Genomic DNA, 25749 nt, shown 5'->3' with positions numbered 1-25749 from the left:
TTCAGGTGGGTGTGGGACTGAGGAGGGGGCATTCTGCTGAGGAGCCACTGACCCAGATGACCACCAGCTGACTCCCACCCGTCTTTGTGAGATTGCTTTTGGCTTGTTAAAATATACGCAAAAAAAAAAAAAAAAATCCCCTTCTTTCAGGCTGACATACGTCGTTTGATGGGGATCGGGTAGGGATACCTATTGTGACAGAGCTGACACGGTCACTCAAGCATGTAGACGATCAGCCCCTGACTCTGTGCATAGCTGCGCCCATAGGAGCTCCAGGAGCCCCTCCCGACCAGCCCCCCGCCCCCGCCTACAGTACCCTCAGCCCCAGCTCTTACCATCGGGGTTTGTCCCCGGGGCACCACCCTGCTGCTGCAGCACCCCTGCAGCAATGGAGTTGGGCCAGAATCTTTGGGTGGGCCGGTGCTGCGACTTGATTTTCTTGGCTTTGGGGGCAGGGTCGGGGTTGCTGGCGTCAAGCATGGGCTGCAGGATGCGCCTCCGGGCATTGATGAACCTGCCCGGGAGTAAGAAGGAGACGGTTAAGTCACCGCCAGGGGGCGGGAGCGTGTGTGCGCAGGTACGTGTGTCTCTGGGTGTGTGCAGGTGTATGCACACGTGCACGTGTGTCTGCGCGCACGTGTGCGTGTGTGCACACGTGTGCATGTGTGTGCAGAGAGCGCTAAGCCGCTTCCAGACTCTGAGAAGCTGGCCCTTGTACGGAACAGACCAGGGTCTGGTCTAGGGTGTGGAAGCACAGCTGTGATGAGCCCTGGGCACCGAGGAGCTCGTGACGTCACCAGGGGGCTTGGTGACCACAAACCAGCATGGGACAAATGCGTGAGAAGGGTCAGGAATCTCTGCTCCAGACCGGTCAGGACTGAACAGAGGAAGGAAGAACCCCCCAGTCAAAGGCACTAACCTCTGACCTGACCTCTCTCCAGAGGGCCAAGGGTCTGCTCCCATCCAGCCAGAACTTGCCCTCTGAGGTTTCTGTGACACCTCAGGCGGCCACAGAGGAGGGGGCACGGGAGCCCTGTGGGGTGAGAACTGCCAGCTCCTCCCTATTCTTCCTGCTCCCAGCCCTGCAGAGTGTTTCAGCCTGAGCTCTTTTTTACATGGGTGGTGAGTAGACCAGATGACCACCGGTGGCCTCGGGTCGTGGGATGCAGGCACCCCTGTGTGTCCATAGTGCAGGTGGGGCTGGGTTTTCTGCAAGAAGGCAAGAAGCTCCCAGTGATGTTCCTGACACAGTTTCCCAGGAGAGGGCGCTGAGAAGCTGCAGATGAAGCTATAGGTGTTGATTCCGGATATCTGCTTCCAGCCCACATGCGATGGCTGGCATGGTCGCCAGGTTGAGACTGAGGCCAGGCTGGGCACTCTAGCCTCTTTCCCCTGCTATGCATTCCCCTGCCCAGCAAGTGGCCCCTGGGTCTAAGAGCCTCTGGGCAGGCGATACTAACTCACCAGTTATTCACTTGCAGGAGGGTGAGGTTTGTCTGGGCCGCGATCTGCCTCTTCTCATCCTCCGTGGGGTAGGGGTGCTGAAATGAGAGGTGAAGGGCTAGTGAGGGGTGGGCACGTGGTGGCCTGGTCCCCCTAGAGACCATGCCCACAACACAGGCAGCATCGTGGGCCAGGTAGCCCCAGGGGTTTGGAAGCCCAAAAAGGGGAAAGTGTAATGTTCCCCAGAAAGAATGGCCAAGGGCTTGGAGGGAGGCTGCTCTGTGCCTGAGGAGGGCTACCTGCCCTGAGCCCAGCCCCCCATGGTGGAGGACCAAGTGGTTTCCCAAGGGTCGGTACAGTTCAATACTGATCGCTTCCAAAGCAGTGTCACATTCTCACTTGGTCCACCCCCAAACAGGCAGGTCAGGCATTATCAATATTAGGATTGACAATGGCCTCAAAAGCCCATAGGACTCTCAGAAGGCGGTAAACGGGTGAACGAATCCATTTAACTTAAAGTAACTGACATGTACTGAATATCTACTACGTGTGTAGATTCATGCAGGCATACTAGGAGACAGAAGATAAATATAATGATAACTACGACTTGTGTAATACTTTGTAGCCTATGAAATGCTTTCATGCACTTAATTTCACTTAATAAAGCATATCGGTAAAACTTGGTAAGAGGCAGGTTAGGCGAAGAAACTGAAGGACTATCTCCACCGTCCCCCAGATGGTGGCATCAGCTCGGAACTCAGTTCTGACGTTGGTCCGGGCTCCCCCCATCACTTCATGCTGCCACTTTGTGAGACGGAGTCAGTGTCTTTGTGGGGGTGAGTGAGGACGTGGGGCAGGGCCTTCAGTCCTGCACTGATTACACGTTTGTCTCTCTCTCAGGTCATGCTTCATGAGGGCAGAGACCAGCTCTTATTAATGTATCCCCAGCACCCACCACATGCACCTGAAGTACAAATGGCTGCCGAGCAAAAGAAAGCAGAAACAAGGCGGTAGGTGCTGGGGTTTGGATAACAAGCACGGGAGAAGCTTAGGAGAAGTGGGTGTTGGCCAAAGCGCTGAGGAGGCTGAATAGGTCACATTAAAGACTGGGAAAGTTTGGGGTGGCAGAGGGTTAGGGGACCTTCTGGATCCCACTGGGTGGTGAGCCCCATGATGTCTGGGTCTATGTGTCTGTGTGTCTTTCCCAGGCTTCTGTGTAACACCTGGCACCCAGCAGGCTTGCAATATAGGTGTGATGAGCGTCTGAACGGGTCAGAGCCTTGCCCTGGCAGCTAGGGGAGGTTCGGGAGCTCTCAGGGTAGAGGGCCAAGCTGTCCTCAGGTCGGAATCATCCCCTGATTGAGGTGGTATGAGATAGTGGTGCTTGGGCTTTCCAAAGTCCTGAAGACCGGGGCTCAGATTCTGGCTCTGTCATGAAGAGCTGTGAGATCTCAGGCACATCACTTAACCCCACATCATAAATTCATCTAATGATGAAAAGAAATTATACTTGTAAAGTGCTCAATAAGAGATCGCTCTTCATACTGTCGTTGGACAATGTTGGCAAGGTGCTTAAAGCTCTCTAAGGGATGATCAACAACCTCCATAGAACTCTCATTATCAGTGACAAAGGAAAGGAACCTCTTCGGTGTCCTCAATGTCCCTCGACTGAAGCAATCAGGGTCATGTGTTGTTTTAATTCACACCTCTGACCCTGACCACAACACCAGGGCAGCCGGGACTCGTGATCCATATAATATTAAGATTCTAACAAGAAGGAAAGCACGTCGGTGTCATAGGAGCCAATTTCATCTAACTGGGAAGGAGCCCAGGGAGATGGGGAGGAGACTGTAGCCTCCCAGGGGCTGCGTGCATCTGACACCCTCCGGGGAGGGGTGGTGGCCGAGCCCTCCTCCCCCGCCCCGTGGAGCTCCAAGCTCAGCGGCTCTGATAGGAGCCGAGCAGCCTCCCTGTCATCCATGGCAACCGGTCTGAGAATACAGCAAAACGATAGTAACCTTTTGGCCTTCCCGGGCCCCACTAGGCCCTTCATACCTCCATGCCTTTGCACATGCTGTTCCCTCTGCTGGAAAGCTCTTTCTCCCACTTTTCCACTGCGTACGTTTCTGAGCTTCTGCAAAGACCTTTCACAGGTCAAGTCCTCTGAGAGGCCTTTCCCCCCAGCTCCCCCGGGCAAAGTTAGTCACTGCTGCACTTGAATAATTGCCTTTAGCCCGCTATATGGTGATAGATATCTCCCCCGATCCTGGGAGTTGCTCTCAGGCAGGGACCCAGTCTTATGAGACATTGCATCTCCAGTGTCCAGACCAGTAACAGGCAGAGTGGATATTCAGTGTTCGTGTATGAAACAGATGAGTGAACCAGCACAAGAAGGAGATGGCTGACTTGTTCCCTGAGCCTTGCCGACTGTGCCGGTTCATCAACCACAAATGCTGGGAAGCTGCTACCTCGGAGGTGCCCGCAAGTGAACGATACCCGGCCATAGAGCTCACAGCTTAGAGGGAAAGGCTACAGGCAAAGGAAAAAGCCTCTATTAAAAGGTAGTGTGTCTTCAGCACTGCAGTCTGTAAACTGTTTTAGTAAAGAGCTCAGATTCTGGAGCCAAAAAAAAAAAAAAAGAAAAAGTAGTGTGTAAGTACCCATCGGGTGGTAAGAGAAGTCAGGGGAGCCTTCCCTAGGGAGGAGGGACTTCAACTGGATTTTGAAGAATGGCCAAGCCATCCCAGTAAAGGAGGACCTGGGCCTTCCAGACAGGGGCTTTGCACTGGGACTTATAGTCAAGTCAGTCAGATGCAAATCTCGTCCATCATTAAAAACCTCCAGAGGAGGAAATGCTTCAGCCTCACCCAGATAATATTTGCTGTTGTCTCTAAGGAGGCTTCGGGTGCGGGCCGCCATTCTGAGTGGATGTCATCAATCCACAGATTAACGTGCTCCCAATTAATGGAGAGGGAGGAGGGGCAGGGTCCCTGAAACTGGCTGGTTGTTCTCTTATGGTAGGGATACAAAGCCCTTATCCTCCTGGGGGGCAAGTCCCACCACCCATCGCTCCCGGGACCAGTGTCTCATGAGGCATGCGGTGGAGGCCATGGGGTGAGTGGCAGCATCTGGCATGGCCTTGGGGACAGGTGTGTCACCAGAACATTCCTGGCACCACGTCTGAGTGCTCATGGGAGCAGTCCAGCTCGTCCATGCCTCCAGCTTGTCTACGCCTCACACCAGATGATTCCTGAGGACAGAGTCAAAATAGTCCTGGCCCCTGGACAGCCCTCGATTTGGTCAGTGCTACTTTTAGCACAATCGGAAGGGCTCGAGGCCAGGGACGGGGAGAGGAATCCAGCGAGATGGTGGTGAGCCATCAGGCTGCGGCAGCTGCTCTCTGATCACAATTTGGAGGAGCTCCTCTGGAGTCAGGAGGGAAGGGCACAGACAGCAGCCCTCTAGAAGAGATAGAGGATGGACCAGAAAATTACAGCTCCTTTTCAGGGCCAGCAGGGAGCCTCAGGTGGCTGGGGGCAGTGCTGCCTGGTGGTTAAGAGCATGGCCTTTGCAGAGGTCAGGTCCTGCACCCACCACTTAACCAGCCGTGTGACCTTGGCAATTTATTGTTTGATGTATGCCATCCTCAGTTTCCTGGGCTTAAAATAGAAATAAGAAGATGGTGACTACTCCTTGGACTTCGGGCATGATTGAATGAATGATGCAGGCAAAGCATGTGTGTGCTGCACTGACTCACTCTGCACCACATGGTGAAGCCTCCCAGACACGGTATCGTTGAATATTTAGTCTCTGGGGAAGGGAACTGCAGGATTTATACTGAGTAGGCGTTTCACAGCACCACAGTTGGCATCGGGAAGCTCCTCTGACGTCTAACCAAACTCTGTCCCTGACACCTCCCTCTTGGCCCTGGAACTCAAGTCTCTTCTGGGCTAAACTGGAGCTGAAGGCATCTCTCAGTTTGAACTGTGGGTTCCCCCTAGGGTCCCGGGTCTGAAAGCAGCTCAGCCAGGCTGGCCCATGGGCCCCTGGCCACGTCTTTCACTCAAAGCCCACCCAAGATGGTGCACCCACCTCCCAGCCCAGGAAGAGCCGCAGGAGGCCGGCCACGTCCCGGAGGGACACAGCGCGTGGGAAGCAGCAGCCTGCAGGTGTGAGTCGGAGCTGCCGCTGGAGCAGGGGCCCGCTGGAGCTGTGGCTTTTCCACTTTCCTGCACTGGGGCAACCACCCCCTCCTTCCCTTCTCGCTCCTGACCAACTGTGGGCACGTGATCTGCTGCGGCCACAGCTTGATAGCGTGGCCGCCGCTCTAGAAGGGCCAGAGACCAGCCGGAGGGAGGCTGCCAGGATGGTGAGGGGCCCTGAAACAACCACATTTCATCACATCGAAGATGCGGGGCACACCCTGACTTCAGAGATGCTAGAGCAGTTTGGGATGGAGAGGGGCACACAAGGCACCCAAGGACCCTCCCTTTCCTGCTGTAGCTGCCCTTGCTTATATGTCCCACTCTTCCATTTCTCTCTCTTTTCAACTCCCCTCCCCACTTACAGTTGTGCACACACAGAAAAGCACAAAGAACTGAAATGCATAGCTTGGTGTAGTATCACAGACACCCACGTGACCACCCGCCAGGTCAAAAAATAGAATTCTACCAGCACCCCAGCAGCCCCTTTTCTGCCCCCTCCCAATCACATGCCTCCAAAGATATCCTCCCCAAGGATAACCTGATGTTTATGGTAATTACTTTTTTTGCTTTTCCTTATAGTTTTACTATCTATGTTACATCCTTAACCATTATGGTTTAGTTTTGCCTGGTTTGGGACTCTATATAAATGGAATCATATAGCATGTAGTATTTCACTCCACAGCATGGTGTGAGATCCACTTATGGCTGTTCTATGTAACAATCACATCATGTTCACTGCCGTATAGTTTCTCATTGTAAAAATCTACTGCCTTCTCGTTCTTCACCCTCTCCCGCAATTACAAAACCACTCTCCCTCCCTCTGGCTCCATCTTCAATCCATCCTTCTCATGGCAGCAAGATTGGTCCTTCTTAACCTGCTCCCAACCCCTTAGGTCCCCCCGCCCATGAGCTCTGAGCCCTCACCCTACCCAGGATCCCACACACTACAAGGATGATCTGTTGTTTTTCACCCCAACCAGACAGGCTGCAATGTCTGAGAAAAGGGTCCACACCTGTCTTTTCATCCCCACCTCATTGGTGCCGAGGAAAATGCCTGGCCCATGCCTAGCGTTCAGTATGTCTTCGTTGAATGATCATAGGACCCTAGGGGGTAACTGGTACTTGTCACCATTCCCTCTGTGTGTGTCTGTGGGTGTGAAAGTGGGTAGGAGAGGGTGGGGGAATTCTAGCTTGTATCAGGCTGCCTACGTATTAACGGTGCTATTCCCACAACTGATGGTTTCAAGCGTATTTGTGGGGGAAGGGGGACGGGGAGGGGGTACCTTCTACACATGAGAAAACTGAGCCCAGAGGCATTAAACACTGGCCCCAGGTTATATGGGGGGTACATGGCAGAGCTGGGACCCACACCCGCTGTATCTTTAACCACATCCGTTCCACCTCTGTCAGCTACTGCGCTTTTTAACATATTGTTGATATTCACCGTAGGTAGGTAATATTATCTCCATTTTATGAAGAGGAGATTGACATCAGAGAAGTTAATTGACCCGCTCAAGGTCACATAGTCAGTAAAAAATGGAGCAGGGCTCAATCTCAGGTCTGTCTGCCTCCAAAGCCTTGTTCCTTCTACTGTACCGGGCTGCCCTAAAGGAACTAATCTTTTCTACAGACCAAACATCCCCAGCCTTTAACCATTCATCATGTGACACGTTTCCTGTCGGAGTCATTTGAACAGACATTTCCCCATCCTGGCTGCCCTTCTCTGGACACGACTCATCAAAGGACCTTTTGATATCTGATGCTCAGTCCTGGACACACTATGCTGGATGTGTCTGACCAGCAAGATGGGCAAGCCGCCTCACCTCTATCGAGTCGTCTATTCCCCAACCCCTTGCGTGTGTGTTTGTGTAACAGCACTTGATTACATCACGGGTTGACCGCTCGTAGTATGTGTATGATTCATTCCCCCGATTAATTTATCAGCCCTTTGAGTGCCGAAATCATGTCTCCTACCTGAAGCTTAGGTGTCAGTGGACAGTTTAGTTAAAGATCTGTAACAGAACTAGACCTGGGTAAACGCTGAGACTGGAGAGCACAGACTTTGTCAGCTTCTCCCTTTTTGGTGCCTTGTTGACTCTTCCCAGCACCCCTCTCACAAATCCCCGGGTCTTCATGTTATCCTACAGTCAGCTTCCTGAACTGGAGGCCTCTGGCCTCTAGGGCTTCATGGTCAAATGCCCCGCAACTATGTTCATGTTGATGGAGACAAAGCTTTCATCAGATTCTCAAAAGGGTCAAGGACCTAGAAGAGGTTGAAAACAATTGCTAGGAACCTTTCCTCTGGCACCCCAGTCTGGCTTACCTCCTCAAAACGCTGTGTTTAAAAATGTTCTAATCTTCATCTACCAGTAATAGGCACTGGCACTCTTCCCATGAAAGTGATCTTAGCTGAGTGGGTGTAGAAAACCAAGCTTTTGGACTAATTCTTACCTAAGCTGTGAAGGAGTGATGGCCTCAGGGCCTCGCTGTAGGTGTTTTGACAAGGATTGGATCATTTTAAGTGGGTCTCTGATGAGTGAGATTTCAGATAAGGTGATGAAGTTAAAGGAAAAAGTAGCAGACAAAATATTCTGGAACAAGAATGGTTCAGTCTCCCCAGGCCATTTTCTTGCTTTTCAAGGTTTCTTACTTTCCTCCACAGATTCCCTAGAAGTGTCAAGGTTTCTCTCAGCGTTTTCCAAGGCAGGGCAGATTGTGGGGATTCCTGGAGGGAGACTGGGGGTATTTGTAGCAGCAGCTGTGTCTGTATCAGGACAAGGTACCTTCACATCCATCATCTTATTCTAGCTGGGTATCGTGATTCCCATTTTACAGCAGAGGAAACTGAGGCTTAATGAGGTTGAGCGATTCACCGCAGGTCTGCTGGCTACATAGAGGGGGCAGTGAGACTCAAATCTAGATCCTGCCTCCGAGTACCATGCCCTTTCCATAGACTGTCTCTCTCTGTTGTAAGAGCCACCACCGTTCTAAGTCAGCTGTCGATGAAGCCTGTACATGGGCCTCTGATAGGGAGAGATGCATGCTTCCTTCAGAGCTTAATACAATGCTAGGCACAGGGAAGGGGGCACAATGTTTGCTGAGTGACTGAAAGTAACACCAAGGCGCAGAGGCAACCAACCGGTTCTCACCTCCACAAGCCTTCCTTGGCTGGGAGCCTGTGTGTAGGGCACACACTGTACCCGGGTGTGCAGCAACCCTGTTTCTTCCAGCAGGGATGAGCCCAGCATGTGAGGCTCTAGCCCTGTGGGTGAGGATAGCTGGCAATCTGACAAGGAATCTCACAGATAAGGACGGGCTCAGAATCGTGGGGTGTACACGAATGTGTGTAGTAGCAACACTCAAGACCCAAAAGTTGAAATAACCCAAATGTCCATAAACTGATGAACGGATAAAATGTGGTCTATCTACACAATGGGATACTGTTCAGTCATACACAGGCACGAAGCGCTGCTATATGGTACAATATGGATGAACCCTGAACACATCACGCTAAATGAAAGAAGTCAGTCACAAAAGACTCCATATCACACGATTTCATTCATGTGAATTATCCAAAATAGGCAAACCCATCTAGACAGAAAGTAGATCACTGGCTTCTAGAGGCGGGGGAGTGACGGCTAATGGGTACAGGGTTTCTTTCCAGGGTGATGAAATAGTCTGGAATGAGATAGTGGTGATGATGGCAGAGCTTTGTAAATATACTTGAATCCTCTGAATTGTACAGTTAAAAAGAGTGAATTTTATGGCATGTGAGTTATATTCCAATACCAAAAGAATCAAACAGAGAAGGCCCCTGGTGTTTTTGTGCACTCAGCTTTTGTGACTATAGCCGAGTTTATACGAGGGCCCTGGAGCAAGGTCCTCAGCTCTGTGGGGCAGGGGTGAGATGGCTGCAAGCAGAGTGCAACTGTGACCCTGGCTCGCTGTATCTAAAACTAGGGCCAGGCTATCAAAATCCTGCAGCTGTCCCAGGACGGGGCTCTGGGCCTCAGCTGAGGGTCGGGGTCCCCCTTTGCTTTACCTAGACTTTGCCTGGGAACTGAGAGATGCTGTGGTTTCTTGCATCAATGCAGAGGCAGTAACAGCCTAGCGGGTGAGACATTAGACGCTCAAGCCACACAGACCTGGGTTCAAATCCTGCAGGACCTTGGGGAATGCGTTACCTCCGTGGAGCCTAGTTTTGTCATTGGTAAAATGAGGATCATTTCACCCGCCGGCTGGGCGGGTGAAACGAGATGATGCAGGAAGATGCTTGGCCCGCACCCCGGCGCACAGCAGTAGCTAAGGGAGGAGGGGCTCCTTTGATGGTGGCAGGGCCGCTGGGGCTTGGTTTCTTCTCCAGGCTCCCCCCCACCCTCAGAAAATACTCTGTAAGCTTGCTCCTGTGCTTGGGTAACAGCAGCACAGAGAACAGTCACATTTTTGACGGAAATAAGCAGAATCATCCAGGCAGGACAGGGGGAGGCTGGGATCTGGACAAGAGGGGATGAGGGCAGAAGCGGGGGTTGAGCTGCGCCCTTCCCTCTCTCCTCCATGGAGAGGACCCTCTGCCAGGGTTTCTCACCCTATCTGGATTTGTAATGGAATGACTGCTTCCAGCAGGAGTTTAGCTGCTTTCAGCCAAAATGCAGTAGCAAGAAAATCTCACTGGATTCTTCAGGGACCCAGAAGCAAGGAACTGATGGATGAAACCATTCCAGTCTCACCGCAGCCTAACAGCAAAAAGGCTCTGGGGTTTAGCCTCCATCTCAGGAGCACGCTGTCATCTGAATACATTTCTATAGCTGCTAGTGCCCCAGAACAGTGGAAATGATAAGAAACCTTGGACACAGGGCAAAAGGAATCAAAGAATACTAACTTCTGCCTGAGGGAAAGAAGAAAACAGGAAAACCAGCATCTACAATAGAGGTTCTAATAACCGATCTCTATTAAACAAGTCTGCAGATTATACCACGCTCTCCCTTTCTGCTGTCAACCATTAGAACTGCTGTCTACAGTATCCTGACGGCTTGAGATGAATAGATTACTTTGTAGAATGTTCATTAGCCAATTTATGTGCTTGTCAGAAAGTCAGCAGTGTTTGTGTTGACTAGTTTATGCCAGTTATACATGTTACTGTAATTATGTAACTTTATTCTGTAAACCAATAAAATATGAGTGCAAAAAGCAAGAGTTGTCACTAAGAAAACTAAGCGGAGTGCTTTGGAGAGACTCCGGACTCAAATTTGCTTAAAAGTGAGATCAGGTGAGACAAGTATAAGAGACTGGGATACACAATAAAAATCTAGAAATATCCTGCGGACAGATTACTTCCCAAAAGCCAAAGTTCTTATTCCATTTTGAATAAAGATGAAATTCATAGATCTTATAGGAGAAGTTTGTGCAAGTAAAAGGACAAACTTTAATCAGAAAATGACCTTGTCCTTGTATCAAAACATTAGCAAACAAATATATTATGTATGTCTTTTAAATCAAAATAAAATGTATCTTACATGTACCCCTATGTTCATAGCAGCACTATTCACAATAGCCAAGACACGGACACAACCTAAACGTCCATCGGCAGATAAATGGATAAAGAAGATGTGGTACACACACACACACACACACACACACACACACACAATGGAATACTACTCAGCCATAAAAGAAGGCTGAAATAATGCCATTTGCAGCAACATGGATGGACCTAGAAATTATCATACTAAGTGAAGTAAGTCAGAAAGAGAAAGACAAATACCATATGATACCACTTGTATGTGGAATCTAAAATATGACGCAAATGAATATATCTATGAAACAGAAACAGACTCACAGATGCAGAGAACAGACTTGTGGTTGCCAAGGGGGATGGGGGTGTGGGAGGGAAGGATTGGGAGTTTGGGGTTAGCAGATGTAAACTAGTATATATAGGATGGATAAACAACAAGGTCGCACTGTACAGCGCAGGGAACTATATTCAATATCCTGTGATAAACCATAATGGAAAAGAATATGAAAAAGAATGTAAACATATATATGTATAACTGAGTCACTTTGCTGTGAAGCAGAAATGAACACCACATTGTAAATCAACTACACTTCAATAAAATAAATTAAAAAAATGAAATGGATCTTTTTAATGATTGTTTCTTTCTTCAATCAACTTTTCCAATTAAACAATCAACAAATTAGTTGTCTCTCCTGCACTGGATATGAGAACATCACTGATATTGAGATCTGCCCTTTTTCATACCTTTTCTAAGTCTGAACAGCTACTATATGCCTAATACAATGTTGCCACAGAGTGGGGTTCTCCAAGAACTACAGTCTCAGACTTGTTCTCAGAGCAACAATGAAAACAAGAGTGACTCAGAGTGACCAAATATTTGGGAAAAGCTTCAAGCCATGCCCCCTCTTGCAAATTCACGATGCCCCCCTAGTATACTAAGGGTAAAGAAATAAGCTAAACTTCGTATAACCAGATTTTCCCAAATCTGTTTCATCAGGGTACCCTTTCTTGGGAGCAACACCTATAACATCCTGTAAAGGCACCCACTTTGGGAAGCAATGCTTTGGGGCCCAGAGAAGAGGTATCATGTATGATCTCTATTCTTAAACAATTTACAGCTGAGTCAGAGATATACAACGTGTAGATTCGACACACACATATACACACAGAACAGGTAAGTAACAGTATTAGTCAATGTATTCTTAGGGTCAAATGATGGGGGAATCAGGAGGTATTACAGATCAGAACAACAGATCAGTCATCCACCTCTAAATAACTTTCACAGATGTTGGGCCTTGGCCTCAAAAACTTGCTCTTGGTCTGCTGTTCTAGAAAGTTCACATTTCTTGAGTGTGATTGTGTATCAGGCATGGCTCTTTACATAAGTTATCTCATTTAGTTTTCTCAGCCATGGAAAATGGGTATTATATCCTTTTTCAAAGAAATAAAATGATTGCCCAGCTAGTGGAAGGGCCTCAATTCATACTCCTGTCTGTCTGGCTTGAAAGCCTGTCTTCTTTCCACTGCGCCCTGTTACGAACAGCCTTCACAGGCTTTTTCCTGAGCCAGGGTTTAGGGGAACTGTGTGCCCACCTGTATCTGGGGAGCCAGCCTTGGCCTGCACGGGACAACTGCGTCATGCTAAGTCCCTAGAGCCTGGACTTCTCCCCATCTTTTTCCTCCCCCTCTTTCAGAAGTTCCGAGTTCTGACTTTAAAGGCCCACCGGTCACTCTCTTGTCCTCTCTCCATGGCCTCTGTGGGGAAGGCATTAAGTGGAGGAGGACTTGCCAATGTCAAGGCTTTATCAACAGTATCCACACTGAGTGCCCTCTGAGCTGCAGAGGGCCCGGGGCGGGTGACGGCCTCACTCACACTGTTCAGCAAGTCCCCGCCCCGCCATCATTCCAGGTCCCTTCTGCAGCTCTAACCTGGGTCCTTCTTTCCCCTTTGCTTTGTGCTCAGCTGCTACACCCTCTCTTCCCTGCCTCTACCTTCCTCTGCCTTCCCACGTCCGGCTGGGGGTGGCCGTAGAGTGGAAGGGAAAGACCCTGAGCCTTTGAGGGGGCAAAGGGCAGGGCGAGAGGCAAGACATGAACTGAGTCCAAGGTCAGAGGAGGGATGGATAGTGTGACCCTCTGTCTCAGGCTGAAGACTTAACTCAGCGGTGAGTTGCCATCGGGTACGGGAGGCACCGGAAGTGACAGGAGTCAGCGGGGGGCACTGGCCTGGACATCAGGCCCCTCTCCCTCCTATACTTGCCTTTTCTACCCTCAGAAGTAAGGCTGTAGGTGTGTTCACATCAGTCTTCAAACATGCACAGGATGGGGGTAAGGAAAGGAAGAGAAGCGAGGGAACGAACATTTAATAAGACCCAGTGTGCTAGGGTCTTTGCACTCATTCCACTGCTCCGTCATGATCGCCACAAGAGGTGAGTGTGGCCAGATCACAGAGCAAGAGGGAAAGCCTAGATGTGAAGCTGGGCTTGGTTGCCTCAAAAGCCCATGAGCTTTCCACCAAACCCACAGCCCTACAGTTACACAGCAACACAACGTAACACATGGCCTCCTCTAGGTCCACGGCTGGGGCCGGGGAGGTAGCCTGGGTGCCCCCAACTTGGGTGTTACAGCTCAGTGCACAGAGACAGAACCTCCCCTACAGAGGCCCTCTTCCCGGCGCTGGGGCTGGGAGCTTTGCACAGACACTGGGCTCTCAGGGCCACCAAGTCCATCTGAGCCCTCTGGCTCTCTAACAACATGGAAGAGAGAACAGGCAGGAGACCTGGGCATCCCCACGGCGAGCTCCAGATACTGAGTCAGAGCAAGACGCCGAGGCTGGGCCTGGCTTCATCACTAGGCTCCAGGAGTCTCTCCAACTTCCTTTCCTGGCTTTAACCCTCAGCCTTCCAGCGCTTTCTCTCCAAATTTGGGTATTGTTTGGTCCCAAGGTAGTGCCTTCAAGATGTGCTTCCTCAGCAAATGCTGGGGCGGCCCTGAGTCCTCATTCCCCAGGGTTGGCGGGGAGGGTGTACATACCGGTGGGGGGCGCAGAGCTCAGGGCACATCCAGCACCTCAGAGCAGTTCTGGCCATCTGCTGGGGGGCAGGAGATCCTAAGATCCCCAGGCCTGGGCGCCCTGGCTCTTGGAGGCACTTTCATTTCAAATAAAGGGCTGATGATTGACTGATTAATTAGTTCCCACGATCCGCTGGCTTTCCCTCCTTGTCTCTGAAGAAAGAGTCCCCCTAACTCCTGGTTCTTCCCCACACTTTTCCGACCCATAAATCTACAGCCCCAAGCTTGGTATTTGTTTTCTGTCTGTGTGTCTATTACTCATGCCAGGCTTGCAGTTCACTGGGAGCCGCCTGTGCTCGAAGAATCTACCTCCCCACCCCAGACACACACACACACACACACACACACACACACACACACACACACACACACACACACACACTCAGCCCAGACAGAGTCACTGGCTTTCTTTATTGCTCCAGCCCTTGAATGACACTAGGAGGTTGCCAGTGATAATAGTGTTAAAGTCACTTCTGATATTCAAGGCCTGTCTGCTGCAACTTACACTGCACACAAACACAACTACCGTCATGATAGGTGCACAGGGCAGGTGCTTTATAAACATTATACCTAAATCCGAGGCTGTGTCGTCATTTTGCGAAAGAGGCTCATGAAAGCAACTGCTCTGCGTTTCTGAGCTCGGCTGGTTACGTGAGGCCAGGATTTCTGCCTGGGCGGCTCCTCCGGGGGGTGGGCTCAGCCACGGCTCCCCAGTCTGTGCCTGCTCTGGCTGCCCTGATCAGAGGGAAATGGACGCACACCCTCTGCTTCCCCCCCGCACGGAGGACTCGGGAAGCAGAAGAGTCCTGATGGAGAATCAGCATTTTCTTCCACGGGAGAGGGCAGGGGTGAGCATGGCTGACTGCGGGAGGAGGTTCTGAACCAGAAAGCACAGCCCCGGTTCCCACGGAATCTCTCCCTGTCCCTGAAACCATCCTGTCCTCTTGCCCAGTACTGCGTTCTCTCCAGAATGTGTCTGTCCCCATTCCCTCATCGATGTCACACTTCTTTGAGGCAGGAGCCGCAAGCACTGGAACTCCCAGCTGTAGGTCCCATTTAAGCCTCCCTCTGCCCTGGCCTCTGGAAGATGGTATCCCTATCAGAGGGCCTCTCGTTGAGGCCACACCCTCTGCAGATCTAGGGATGATGGTCTGGTGCCCCAGGGCTTATTCATACCCCACGCTGCAATTCCACACCCCAACGCACACACACACACACTCACCATGAGATGCTGGAAGAGCCAAGAACGCATTATATTGGTGGCATGCTTGGGCAAGACTCCTCGTTTGTTCTTGGACTTCTTATCCTCATTTTCCAGGAGGGAGGTGAGGTCAAGGTTAACCTTCAGGGCACGTGGAGAAAAAATCAGCATCAGCAGCCTGGCGGGCCAGCGGCTAGGGACCTGTTGCCATAGAGACGGCAGCCTCTCGCTGCCAATCCCCTTTCCCAACTCATTCTGAGGGCCGGGGGAGGTTACCTTTCCTGTCACCCAGTGCCAGCCTCTCAGAGGATGGGAGAAGGGAAGACGGTGAAGAGGGAGGAGACAGAGGAAACAGGGTCATGCAAAGGGCACAGGAGAGAGATTTGCCGTAAACCATCCAATAGTTATTAGCATTCCTGGGGTACATTAGAGTCTGCACAGCGCTTTCCTATCCATTACCGTGCTCAGCCCTCACATCAGCTCTGTAGGCTGGTGGGGCTAGTGTGCAGCTGGTGTTAATCCCTCGTCTATGGATAAAAACTCAGAGGCTCAGAGAGGTTAGGTGACTTATCCGAGATGGCAGAGTTAATGTCAGATCTCGGACCTCTGACTTCAGATCTTCTCACTCCCACCCTGGCCCCCTTGTGTACGCTCTACCCCACTGAGCTACAGAGTGGCTCGGAGTGTAGACCAGGAATAGGAAGTGCAGGATCCCTCGATGTAACCCCGAGAGGCAGCAAAATCCCAGTTGATAAAACCTTCCCAACACCCACCTTCTTTTCTGTCAAGTGGGGGTAATGACACCCCTTAGAGGAATAATGAGGATGTAAGGAGTTACTGGTGTAAAGTGCCTAGCAGGCAGTAAAGCGTTACGGTTGCCCTCCCCCAAACCCATGCACGTATGCACACACCTACACTGTACACACACACTCACCTGTGTGCTCTGGATCTGGATGGCTCCCTGGGGGATTGCTTGGGTGACCACCTGACCCTGGGAGGTTACCATGGTAACCGGCTGGTATAAGGCTCCACCTGAGGAGACAACCACTTTTGGAGTCCCCTGCCATAGGGGTGGGTAGGAGTGAGGGCAAGCAGGGTTCCCAATGCCCTTGGCACTCACGTGTAAACACCCTCTGCTCTGGAGGCATTCAGCCCCTGTGGAGGAGGGGTGGGACAGGGATGGGGTCCAGAGAATAGAGTCTCTCTGTGTGTTTGGCGGAAGGGTCTCTGACGGGCTAATGAGACTTTGACCCAAATTTGTTCCAAACCACCATCATCAGGTCTTGCTAACCATCTATAAGCTTACAGAACACTTTAGTCAAGAAACGCAGCTGGAAGCCCCTCCCTCGGCAGGGGGCACCTCTCCCATTTCCTAGGACATTTTGTTCAGTGCCCTGCCCCCCAACCCTGGAATTCCCTCAGGGCCACCCGGCCTCCTCCCAGGGGTGTTCCCCACAATCCGCTGCACACACCTGACACCACTTGTGAGTTGACAGCTGTCATGGCGATGTTGCCCTGCTGGAGCGCTGAGGCTGGGACCACAATCCCCTGGGGGTTATTGGAGACTCCAGACATGGAACTGGGGGAATTCTGCAGGAGGTCCTGGCAGTAAGGGAGGCGTGGTTTGTGACAATGCCACTAAGAGCTTAGATGCCACAGCCCCAAATTTCTCCTCTCCCCTCCCCCTTCCTGCCTTCCCTCCTCCCTTTTCCTGCTCCTCCCAGACCCAAATCCAGAAAGCAATTCTCATGGCTCCCTAGAAAGTGTGAAGAGGGCTCAATCTGAAAAAAAACCAACCAACAATAGTCATGCATTTAGCCATTCCGTTCCCCTGCAAACCTGAGACGTAAATTACCCCAGAAACCAGTGGTCCCCACTTTGGCTTCACTTCGCAAGTTCCAGTATCCGTACCTAGGTTCCACCGCCGGCGATTCTAATTTAATTGGTCAGGGGTGTGGCCAGGGCTTTCGGCGCGGGGGTGGGGGCTTGAGGCTAACATAGGCCCTGCCACTCAGCTCCAGCTCTGCTTACTTACTGTATCTAGAAGAGTGGTTCTCAACTGGTCGCCATTGTCTCCTCAGAGGATTTTTGGAAATATCTGGAGACCTTCGGGGGTGGGGGGGGGAGGGGCGGGTGTTGAAAGCTCCCCAGGTGATTCCAACCCCAGGCCAGGGTTTCACCTGCACATCCTTAGCACTCAGTTGTCTCCAGATGCCCCACCCCCACCCCAGGGCCTCGCTTCCCCGTACCTGTATCTCAGCACTTATTACACCAAGATCCACACAAAGTGGCCTCCGACATATTCTCTTTGTATCCTTAACACGTAGTTTAGGGCCTGACACATCACGGCTACTAAAATATTTGCTAAATAATAATAAAAAATAGCCGCCTGGCCCCTTCATAACCCGTCTTCCAGGAATCTCACGCGAGCCTCCCCTCAGCCAGCCTCGGGCACATTCCATCGGCTGCTTCCTCTCCCTCAGGCCCCCAACACAGAGCCCACCACGGAGGTCCCCTCCGCCCCACACTGTCACTGCCTGCCCCTTTCCCCCAGACAATCCAAAGCAGCTAAGAAAACCATTTTTCCCCCTGGTACCCTCATCATTGCCACCTAAGAGCTGGGCTAGGACCGCTTAGACTTGATGTAGAGGGACAGGAGGGAGGCCCAGCCGTGGGTCTCCAACAAGGGCAGCAAGTCCTCCCTGCTTGGCGGCCGGGCGCTCTGCTCTGCTCGGGAGGATTTGTGAGGACGGAATTGGGTGTGACAGGTCGGGGTCTCCAGGCTTCATCTGGAGACAGCAAGGCAGGCGCGAATGAGGTGTAGTGCCCGGAGCCCGAGGAGACCCACCAGGGTCGCTTAGCGCCCAGCCTCCGGTGCCCCCGACCACAGGCCCACGTGTAAAAACAGGGCTTGAACCGGGTAACCTGCCCCAAAGGCCAGCTGGAAGGAATTAGGCAGGAAAACGGCCAAGGAAATAGGGGGGGGAAAGGAGGCCTCTGGCTTCCTAGCTTTGGTTTTAGAACCAGAGGAGCTTGGGCCTTCGGCTGCAGGAAGGTCTAGAGTGTGGAGTGAGGAGAAACGTGTGCTTGGAAGAAACCTGGAGCCAGTGACGGCACACAGGGAGAGCGACAGACAAAGGAGAAGCCTCAAAGGCCAGGGGACAGCCAGGGCGCATCACCTCCCAGACCCTGGCACCCGGGAAGCTGGCCAATCCTCTCACAGAAAGAGGCAGTCGGTACTGACTTACACGTCTCATTCGATTCAGCTGCTTAACCCGCCTTGGCATCTCCTCCGAGCTGCCTTTTCTACCCTTCTGTACTGTCCGGCTCAGGGCTATAAATACGCAGCAGCGGCGCGGGAGTCTGGCTTCCCCTCCTCCATGCCCGGGCCTCCCACCTGGCTCCTGGGAGGAGGCCTCGCTCCCATACTCGGCTCACCTCTGCGGCTGTGACCTTGGGGAAGGGAGGGAGCGGCTCCTGCCTCAACTTTTCCTTTCTGGGATCGGCGAGGGCCTCCCCACCAGCGAGGTTTATTCTTTGAGCAGAATTCTTGGCCTTCTCATTTGTACAGCTCCGGGGTAACACTGAGTCTGACCTGCAGAAGCCTAGGGACTGGAAGGGCCCTTACAATCGAGTATTTCAGCTCCCTGAGGTACAAATAAGGAACTGAGGCTTAAGACATCCAAGCGACTTGCCCACGGTCCCCCAGCTGGGTAGCAGCAACAGGGCTACAACACAGTCCTCCGTCCTCCACAAACACTGGACCCACACCCTGTGCCAAGAACTGGGCTGCAAGGTGCTCCTGGAATCACAGCGGTTCAATAGCTGTTGAAGGCAAGTGAGCAGACAAAAACAGCCCACACCTGGAAGTATGGAGACAGCGTGGGCACCCAAGGAATGAAGGTGGATTGGGAATTAGCACGTCATGCCTCAGTCTCCTCACTTATAAGATGTGTCTGGCTCGGTGCTAACACCCAGGAATCCTCAAAGCCTGACTCTTCAGCTGTGAGTCTGCTCCAAGCTTGAGCTCCCCTCGTCCCAAACTCCCAGCCAACCATTCTCCCAGGGTGTAAAGCGGTACTGAGATGACGTGAGGCTGAGGCAAACGTGGAAGGTAAATTTAATGGGGGGCGGGGTATCCACTCCATGCCACTCACCCTAAAACTAATGGCAGTGACTTTTCAACAATCTCTGGTTTGGAATCACCCATGCCACAGTGCTCGTCATTGAATAAGGATATTTGGGAATTTCAAACGTAAAAAGTTGTCCCAGACTTTCTCCTCCAACCCCAACCCCTGCCCCTCGGAAAAAATATCCAGCAAGGTTAGAAAAACACAAGCAAAGCCAGTAAAATAAATATAAAATGTATGTCTTGGGATTCAACCAACACATTTTTACTAGCCAGAGGCAAAAGGGTGAGCTATCACCTGGATATTTCACCGGCTTATTCAAACTCTGGCTGGTTCTCAGACTTGTGGCTTGGCTAGCCTCCATGCCAGCTTCCCCAGTTTAGGTAACTAAAGGCAATTTATGCATTGGCTCAGACCCTTCTCTTTCCTACCCTCTCCTCCTACTCTGGGTCTTTGCTGGGAGGTGCCAAGAGGCCAAGTTACATTAGTAAAGGAATGGGACGGAGAACTTCATGGGTAGAGACCGTGGGCAGGGCCTGGGCTGGCCCCATCTTAGCTGGGACAAAGAGAGGAAGCGAAAACTTGGCATCCCTGAGGTCTGGGGAAATGATATTCATCTCTTACATTTGTAAATATGAGCTGTTTCACAAACCTGCCTGAGAACTGGGGTGTTTTTTTGTTTTGTTTTTATTTATTATTGGCTACATCGGGTCTTAGTTGATGCATGCAGGATCTTTCGTTGCAGCGTGCGAGCTCTTCGCTGTGGTGGCTTCTCTCTAGCTGTGGAGCGCGGGCTCCAGGGCGTGTGGGCTCTGTAGTTTGTGGCACGTGGGCTCTCTAGTTGAGGCGCGCGAGCTCAATACTTATGGCGTACGGGCTTAGTTGCCCCGAGGCACGTGGGATCTTAGTTCCCTGCCCAGGGATCGAACCTGTGTCCCCTGCATTGTAAAGCGGATTCTTTACAACTGGACCACCAGGGAAGTCCCCACTGGGGTGTTTTTTAAGACACAGATTCTTAGGACCATTGAATTAGACCATCAGCAATCCGTGTTTTTTAAAAACCTCCCTCACATGGTCCCAAAGATCAGATGGGTCTGAAAACTACCTATTTATCATACACACTGAATATCAGAGAGCATTCTTTCACTGTGCTATTTCATTTTAATCTCACCACTACCTATGGGGTCAGCAGAGGAGAGATTATTCTATTTGCCTGAAGAGGAATTGAGGTCCAGAGAATGGAAGTGACCTTCTTGAGTCACATGGCTCTGCCTCGAACCCAGGTCTTCTGGCTCCAAGTGTAGCACCGATGCTCCCATGGAGAGATGAGCTTTGGAGTCAGACAGCCAGGCTCCAAGGTAAGCACAGTGCCTGGCACATTTAGGCACCCAATAAATCATTTCCCACTTCCTTTGGCTAAAGTCACGCCACTAGGGAATGGCACAACCAGGATTTAAAACCTGTCCTAGACACGTAGGGCCTCGTGGGTTCCTTACTTAGCAACAGCAGAGGTTCATCCGGGGCTGCACGCCTAGCAGTGGTGGTCACGCCTTGACACATGCCCCTTCGTTCCTGCCTCCCTGCCTCTGGTGTTCCTGGGCCAAGGCCAAGCCCCAGAAGTCGAAGCTGTGGTCTCTGTCCCAGACGAGCTCCGAGACTTGACTTTGCAACTATTTCTGGTGACGCCTTAGTTTCCAGCCCGCTAGAACCTTGTCTCTACGGAGACAATGGGGCTGCGTCTCTGGAGACCGTGTACCGCTCTTTTCTGAGGAAGGATCTACTACAGCGGCAGTGGGAGCCCCCTGGGGAGAAGATGTTGGCTAAGCACACAGAGTTATTATCTTCTCGACAGCTTCCTCCTGGGTCTCAACAGACTCCAAACCAGGTAGATGGTGCTCTGCCTAGACGCACACAGAGCTGTTTCCTGCCAGGCTCCTTGGCCTCATGAAGAGGCTAGGAGCACATTTGGTAGTTTCAGTGACATTTCAACATCCAGAGACTCACATCCCTGCTTGAGTTGTCCAGGAACCAGGGGCTGAAAGCTGGTTATCCAGTCCAGGAATTCTTTGCCATGATCAGGAGCATGACAGTGGTGTCTGCAAGCCTCTGGAAACTGCCAGAAGGCTGGGAATCATGGGCACTTTCCTGGCTCTTCTGGTGGAGCTGTTCCATCGGGCTGGGGAGCATGCAGTCTCTTACTTTCTAGTAGGAAATGGGCCAAAAAGCTGAAAACTTAGAGTTCCCCAGCAATGACGTCTTTTAGGGCATGGACCAGGTGACCAAGAAGTCAGATGGAAGTCAACGAGCTGTCCTCCACAGACCTCATCCCACTGTTGCTCCTTGTGTGCTGTTTCCCAGAGACACAGAGAGGCCAAGAGGCTCTCGGGAGGGGCAGAGCGAGGTAGGGGAGCAGCTTTAGGATGGCTGAGAGCTTGCACTCCTGGACGCCACCTGTGGGCCAGCTTCCAGGCCCTCGCATCCTGGGGCCATCAGTCATTGTTTCTGAACCACAGTGGTCACCGGGTGAGTTTTACTCCACGTTTCATTTTTGGAACAAAAAAAGATGACTTGTTCAAAAGGAAGCCCTTACTAAGAAAAAGTGAAAGGCTCTGCAATTACTTTTGGAAGCGGAGGGTGGAGACGGCGGGGAACAAATGAACTGGCAATGACTGTGAACTCTGACACGATGGTCTGATGTCAGCCCAGGAGGAGCTGTGTCAGCCCCTCGAGCCATCTTTCTTCACTGTTAATAGCGAAAGGGCTTATGCTGCATGGGAAGACTTAATTTCCACTCAAGGAAGAAACTCCTGGAAGAAACCACGATGGTAAGAAGAAATGAAGGAGTGAAGGAAAGGACTGATTAGAAAAGTTTTCAAGTTATTTTGAAATAGCTGTAATTTTTATTGTACTAAGATGCCTGTGAAACAGGGGAGTGAACTGGATGACCTTGCGAAGGCCCTTCCGGTTGGGGATTTTAGAAAAACCAACGCCATTCCCTGGGATGTATTGTGAGTGGGTGGAGGGAGTGGGGGGCAGCGGGAGTGGGCGCCCCGGCTGTCTGCCATCCCCCCCACCCCGGCCACTAGGGGTCTCTGCTGATCCACTAGCCCAGACCATCCTCCCCAAAGCCTCCCAAGCCTCCCAGGAGGACGGGTTTGTTGCTAACTTGCCTAGACTCGGGGTGGGGAGCTGGTCTGCTGGAGAGCTTGTCTTGACCCACCCCGGCAAGCCCTCAGCCCATCCTCTCGACTCCTTTAATGCTCCCTGTCAGCCTGATGTGCTGGGCAGGCAGCACAAGGGTTCTCTCTCACGCGCATGTCACCTCCCCCTGCTTGGCTGCAGGATTTTTGAGGGAAAGAGGGGTCTTTCTTTGAATCCCCCCAAACTGCCTAGCACAGCGTTGGGTGCAGGATAGATGCTCAGTAGATGGGTGGCCTGAGTGGGCTTCAGCCTGGAACGGGGTGAGCGTGTGCCTTTGGGGGGCAGGGACATTGCCGCTGTCCCCAGACACCGTGTTCTTGGCCGCGTCCCTCCAGTTCTGGCAGAGCCAGCGTGCTGTCTCAGGCTGGGAAAAGCTGGGTTCCCAAACCCGGGGAAGCCAATCACATGTAAACAAGCCACCTAATCCCATTCCTGTTCCACTCCAGTTGGGAGCTTTCGTCTCAAGGGAACAGCAGCTGCTGCTGCTCTTAAGGAACATTCCCTCAGAAAGAGGGAGCCGCTCAGGTTTCTGAGCCTGGCAGGGCCGCCCCCTTGGGGTCCTGGCCCCTGAGCGGAGGCCGGGGGGCTAGGAACCCAGAAGGGACAGGGTTAACGCCCATAAAGAAGGAAGGCAGTGGAACTCCCGAACTCAGCTTCCTGTCACTTGGGTCTGGGGGTGTCCCCTTTTCAACTCAGCAGTGACCTTGCAGGGTGGGTCACCACCCCCAGCTCGGCCACGGGGCAGAACTTCCAGGGGCTGGGCTGAGGTGCTGGCTTCCCACCCCCTTGGCCTCCGGTTAATGTTGAAAATGCAAACTCTGTGGGTCAATAGGTAAGTTTCCCCTTCCCCAGGTGAGGATGTACTGATTAGTTCCCTTCCTATTTTTCTGGAGAGTAGCACAGCTGCAGAGTTACATCTGGTCAGCTGAGCCCGGAATCTCAGAAGCAAGCTTACTCTGTGGCCTCTCCCTTCCCTACTTTCAATCTATTAGCAAATCCAAATTCTTGCTTCCCAGCCGTTGGTTTCTTAATCGCTGGTCTCTGAATCCCTGATCTACAGCTAGGTAGGGTCATGCCTCCCCACCCAGGGCCCAGGACCCTTGGTTCTCCTTCCTACGTGTCACAGAAGAAGTAAAAGGATCTAGTAAATGAAAATAGACTCATCCCTGACTCTGCTGCTTATTAGGTGTGTGACCTTGAACCAGCGACTTAACTGCTCTGAGTTTCCCTTTCCTTGGGTGTAAAATGGAGAAAATAATGTGCACCTTGCAGGCTGGTTGTGAGGCATAAGCAAGATAATCTGTGTCAAGCACCTGGTACACAGAGTGCTTGGGACCAGGGAGCTCAATAAACGTGGACGTTCTCCCCTTTCTCTGCCAGTTCTTCCCTGAGCAGCTCAAAAGGTGGCCAGTCGGTTCATTTGTCTCCAACACGTCTCCAATCCTTACCCCATTGCCTACGTTCTCCACTGCCTTTAAAGTCTTTGGCAATTGGCTGTGGTGATCAGACTCAAAGCATAACATCCCACAAATCTGGCTGCAAGATACTCCATCATTACATTCGCAGTTAGAGATTGTGTCACAGTGGTTTTCATGCCCGTGGAACCCAGCAAGCTCAGTAGGTGCTTGAACAGATGCACATGGCATGAGTGAGTGATGTTTCCCCCATACCCCGGCCCCTTCTCTGCAGGGACTGTGAAAGGCTCCCTCTGTTCCTTAACCTTCTCCAGACTTCTCTCTAACCTGGGGACATTCACACTGAGAGCTCCCAGGTAGCCTGCTAACCGCCCTCCACTCCCGCAAGCTTGCCTGAAATGCCCCCTCCTCTAGGAAGTCCTCCCAAGGCCAGTGAATCTACAGCTTCTCCAATCACAATAGGATTTGCTGGCCTAGCTGATCCTTGCGGAGGTTTGCTCATCTTGTCTCTGGGCCGGAACAGACCCTGGCCGTGAGGGCGTGCAGGCTGGTGCCTGGGCTTTCCCCGGGGAGGAAGAGGGTTGCTGAGTGGTGACTGGGCAACCTCAGGCCATACACATGCTTTGCTCAATCCAGACCCCTTCTGGCGGCTGCCTTCCTGCCCTTCCTCAGGGTCCCCTTGCCCCTGAGCACTCCGTGCTCACATAATTTATCTAGATCCTTGGGTGTGACTCAAGCTCCCTCCCACTGAGACTGGGCACTCATCATGGACAATTCCCTGTGTTCTCCCAGGACCTAGCAGGGTGCATACAGTAAGCTTCCCCTAAATGCTCGGCAGATGAATGAGAACTGTGGCTCCGCCTGATTTGCACTGGAACAGAGCTGAGGTTTAATCTCCACAGGGAAAGAAGGATGGATTTCAGGTCAAACTAATGCTTGAGGGGGGCGAGCATGAGGGTCTGTCCCGTGGAATTGGTTTATTTGGTGCCATCAAGGAAGGGCTTCGTCACCGAGGATCTGCCCCCACAGGAAGCCTGGGTTCTGCCCAGTAAGAATCCTGGGTGTCATTAGGTGCAGGCAGGGCAGGGTGGCCTCCTCCAGAGGGGAAATGACAGGCTGTGGCCCAAGTCCTCGGAAACCCCGGTTTAGCTTTCCTGCTTGCTGAAAGCAGTCTCCCCCGCTCCGAACCCCCTTCCACGCCCTAAGAGAAAGCTCACACATAGAAACGGAAGGCCAAGTGGAGAGTATGCCCCGACCTCACAGAGCTGGATGGGGACACAGTATGGCATCTGAGAGAGGGGGACCAATTTGAATAAAAAAACATCTCCCACTCTGCAACACAAGGCTGAATGATTAGCACACAGGCAAAACCATGAGCCAGCAGTTTGCAACAAAGCTGGCAGGCGGCTGGAATGTTGATCCTGAGGATCGTGTTCCAGAGGGGAGACACCCCTCCCCAGGCCAGGCTGGCGCTCGGCGCGGCTATTTCAGGCTGGGGGGATTAAGGTCGAACCATGACGAATGTGCGCGCGCGCACACACACACACACACACACACACACACACACACA

General features: G+C 52.0%; 1 protein-coding gene across 4 annotated transcripts in view; it reads right to left on the bottom strand.

The window, feature by feature from the left end:
- The window catches only part of PKNOX2 (PBX/knotted 1 homeobox 2), a 262937-nt gene that overhangs the window by 1356 nt on the left and 235832 nt on the right, over positions 1 to 25749 (bottom strand). For all 4 annotated transcript variants that reach the window (XM_007463596.1, XM_007463594.1, XM_007463597.1 and 1 more), the window contains 5 exons: positions 16906 to 17035; positions 16368 to 16465; positions 15455 to 15574; positions 1465 to 1541; positions 336 to 514 (listed from right to left, as the gene is read on the bottom strand). In XM_007463596.1, the coding sequence (XP_007463658.1) occupies positions 336 to 514; positions 1465 to 1541; positions 15455 to 15574; positions 16368 to 16465; positions 16906 to 17035 (604 nt within the window). The remainder of the gene's footprint in view (positions 1 to 335; positions 515 to 1464; positions 1542 to 15454; positions 15575 to 16367; positions 16466 to 16905; positions 17036 to 25749) is intronic.

This window comes from Lipotes vexillifer, unplaced genomic scaffold (genome assembly GCF_000442215.2).
Source record: "Lipotes vexillifer unplaced genomic scaffold, Lipotes_vexillifer_v1.1 scaffold442, whole genome shotgun sequence".
Taxonomy (NCBI): Eukaryota; Metazoa; Chordata; class Mammalia; order Artiodactyla; family Lipotidae; genus Lipotes; species Lipotes vexillifer.
This window is presented reverse-complemented; position numbering and strand designations above follow the sequence as displayed.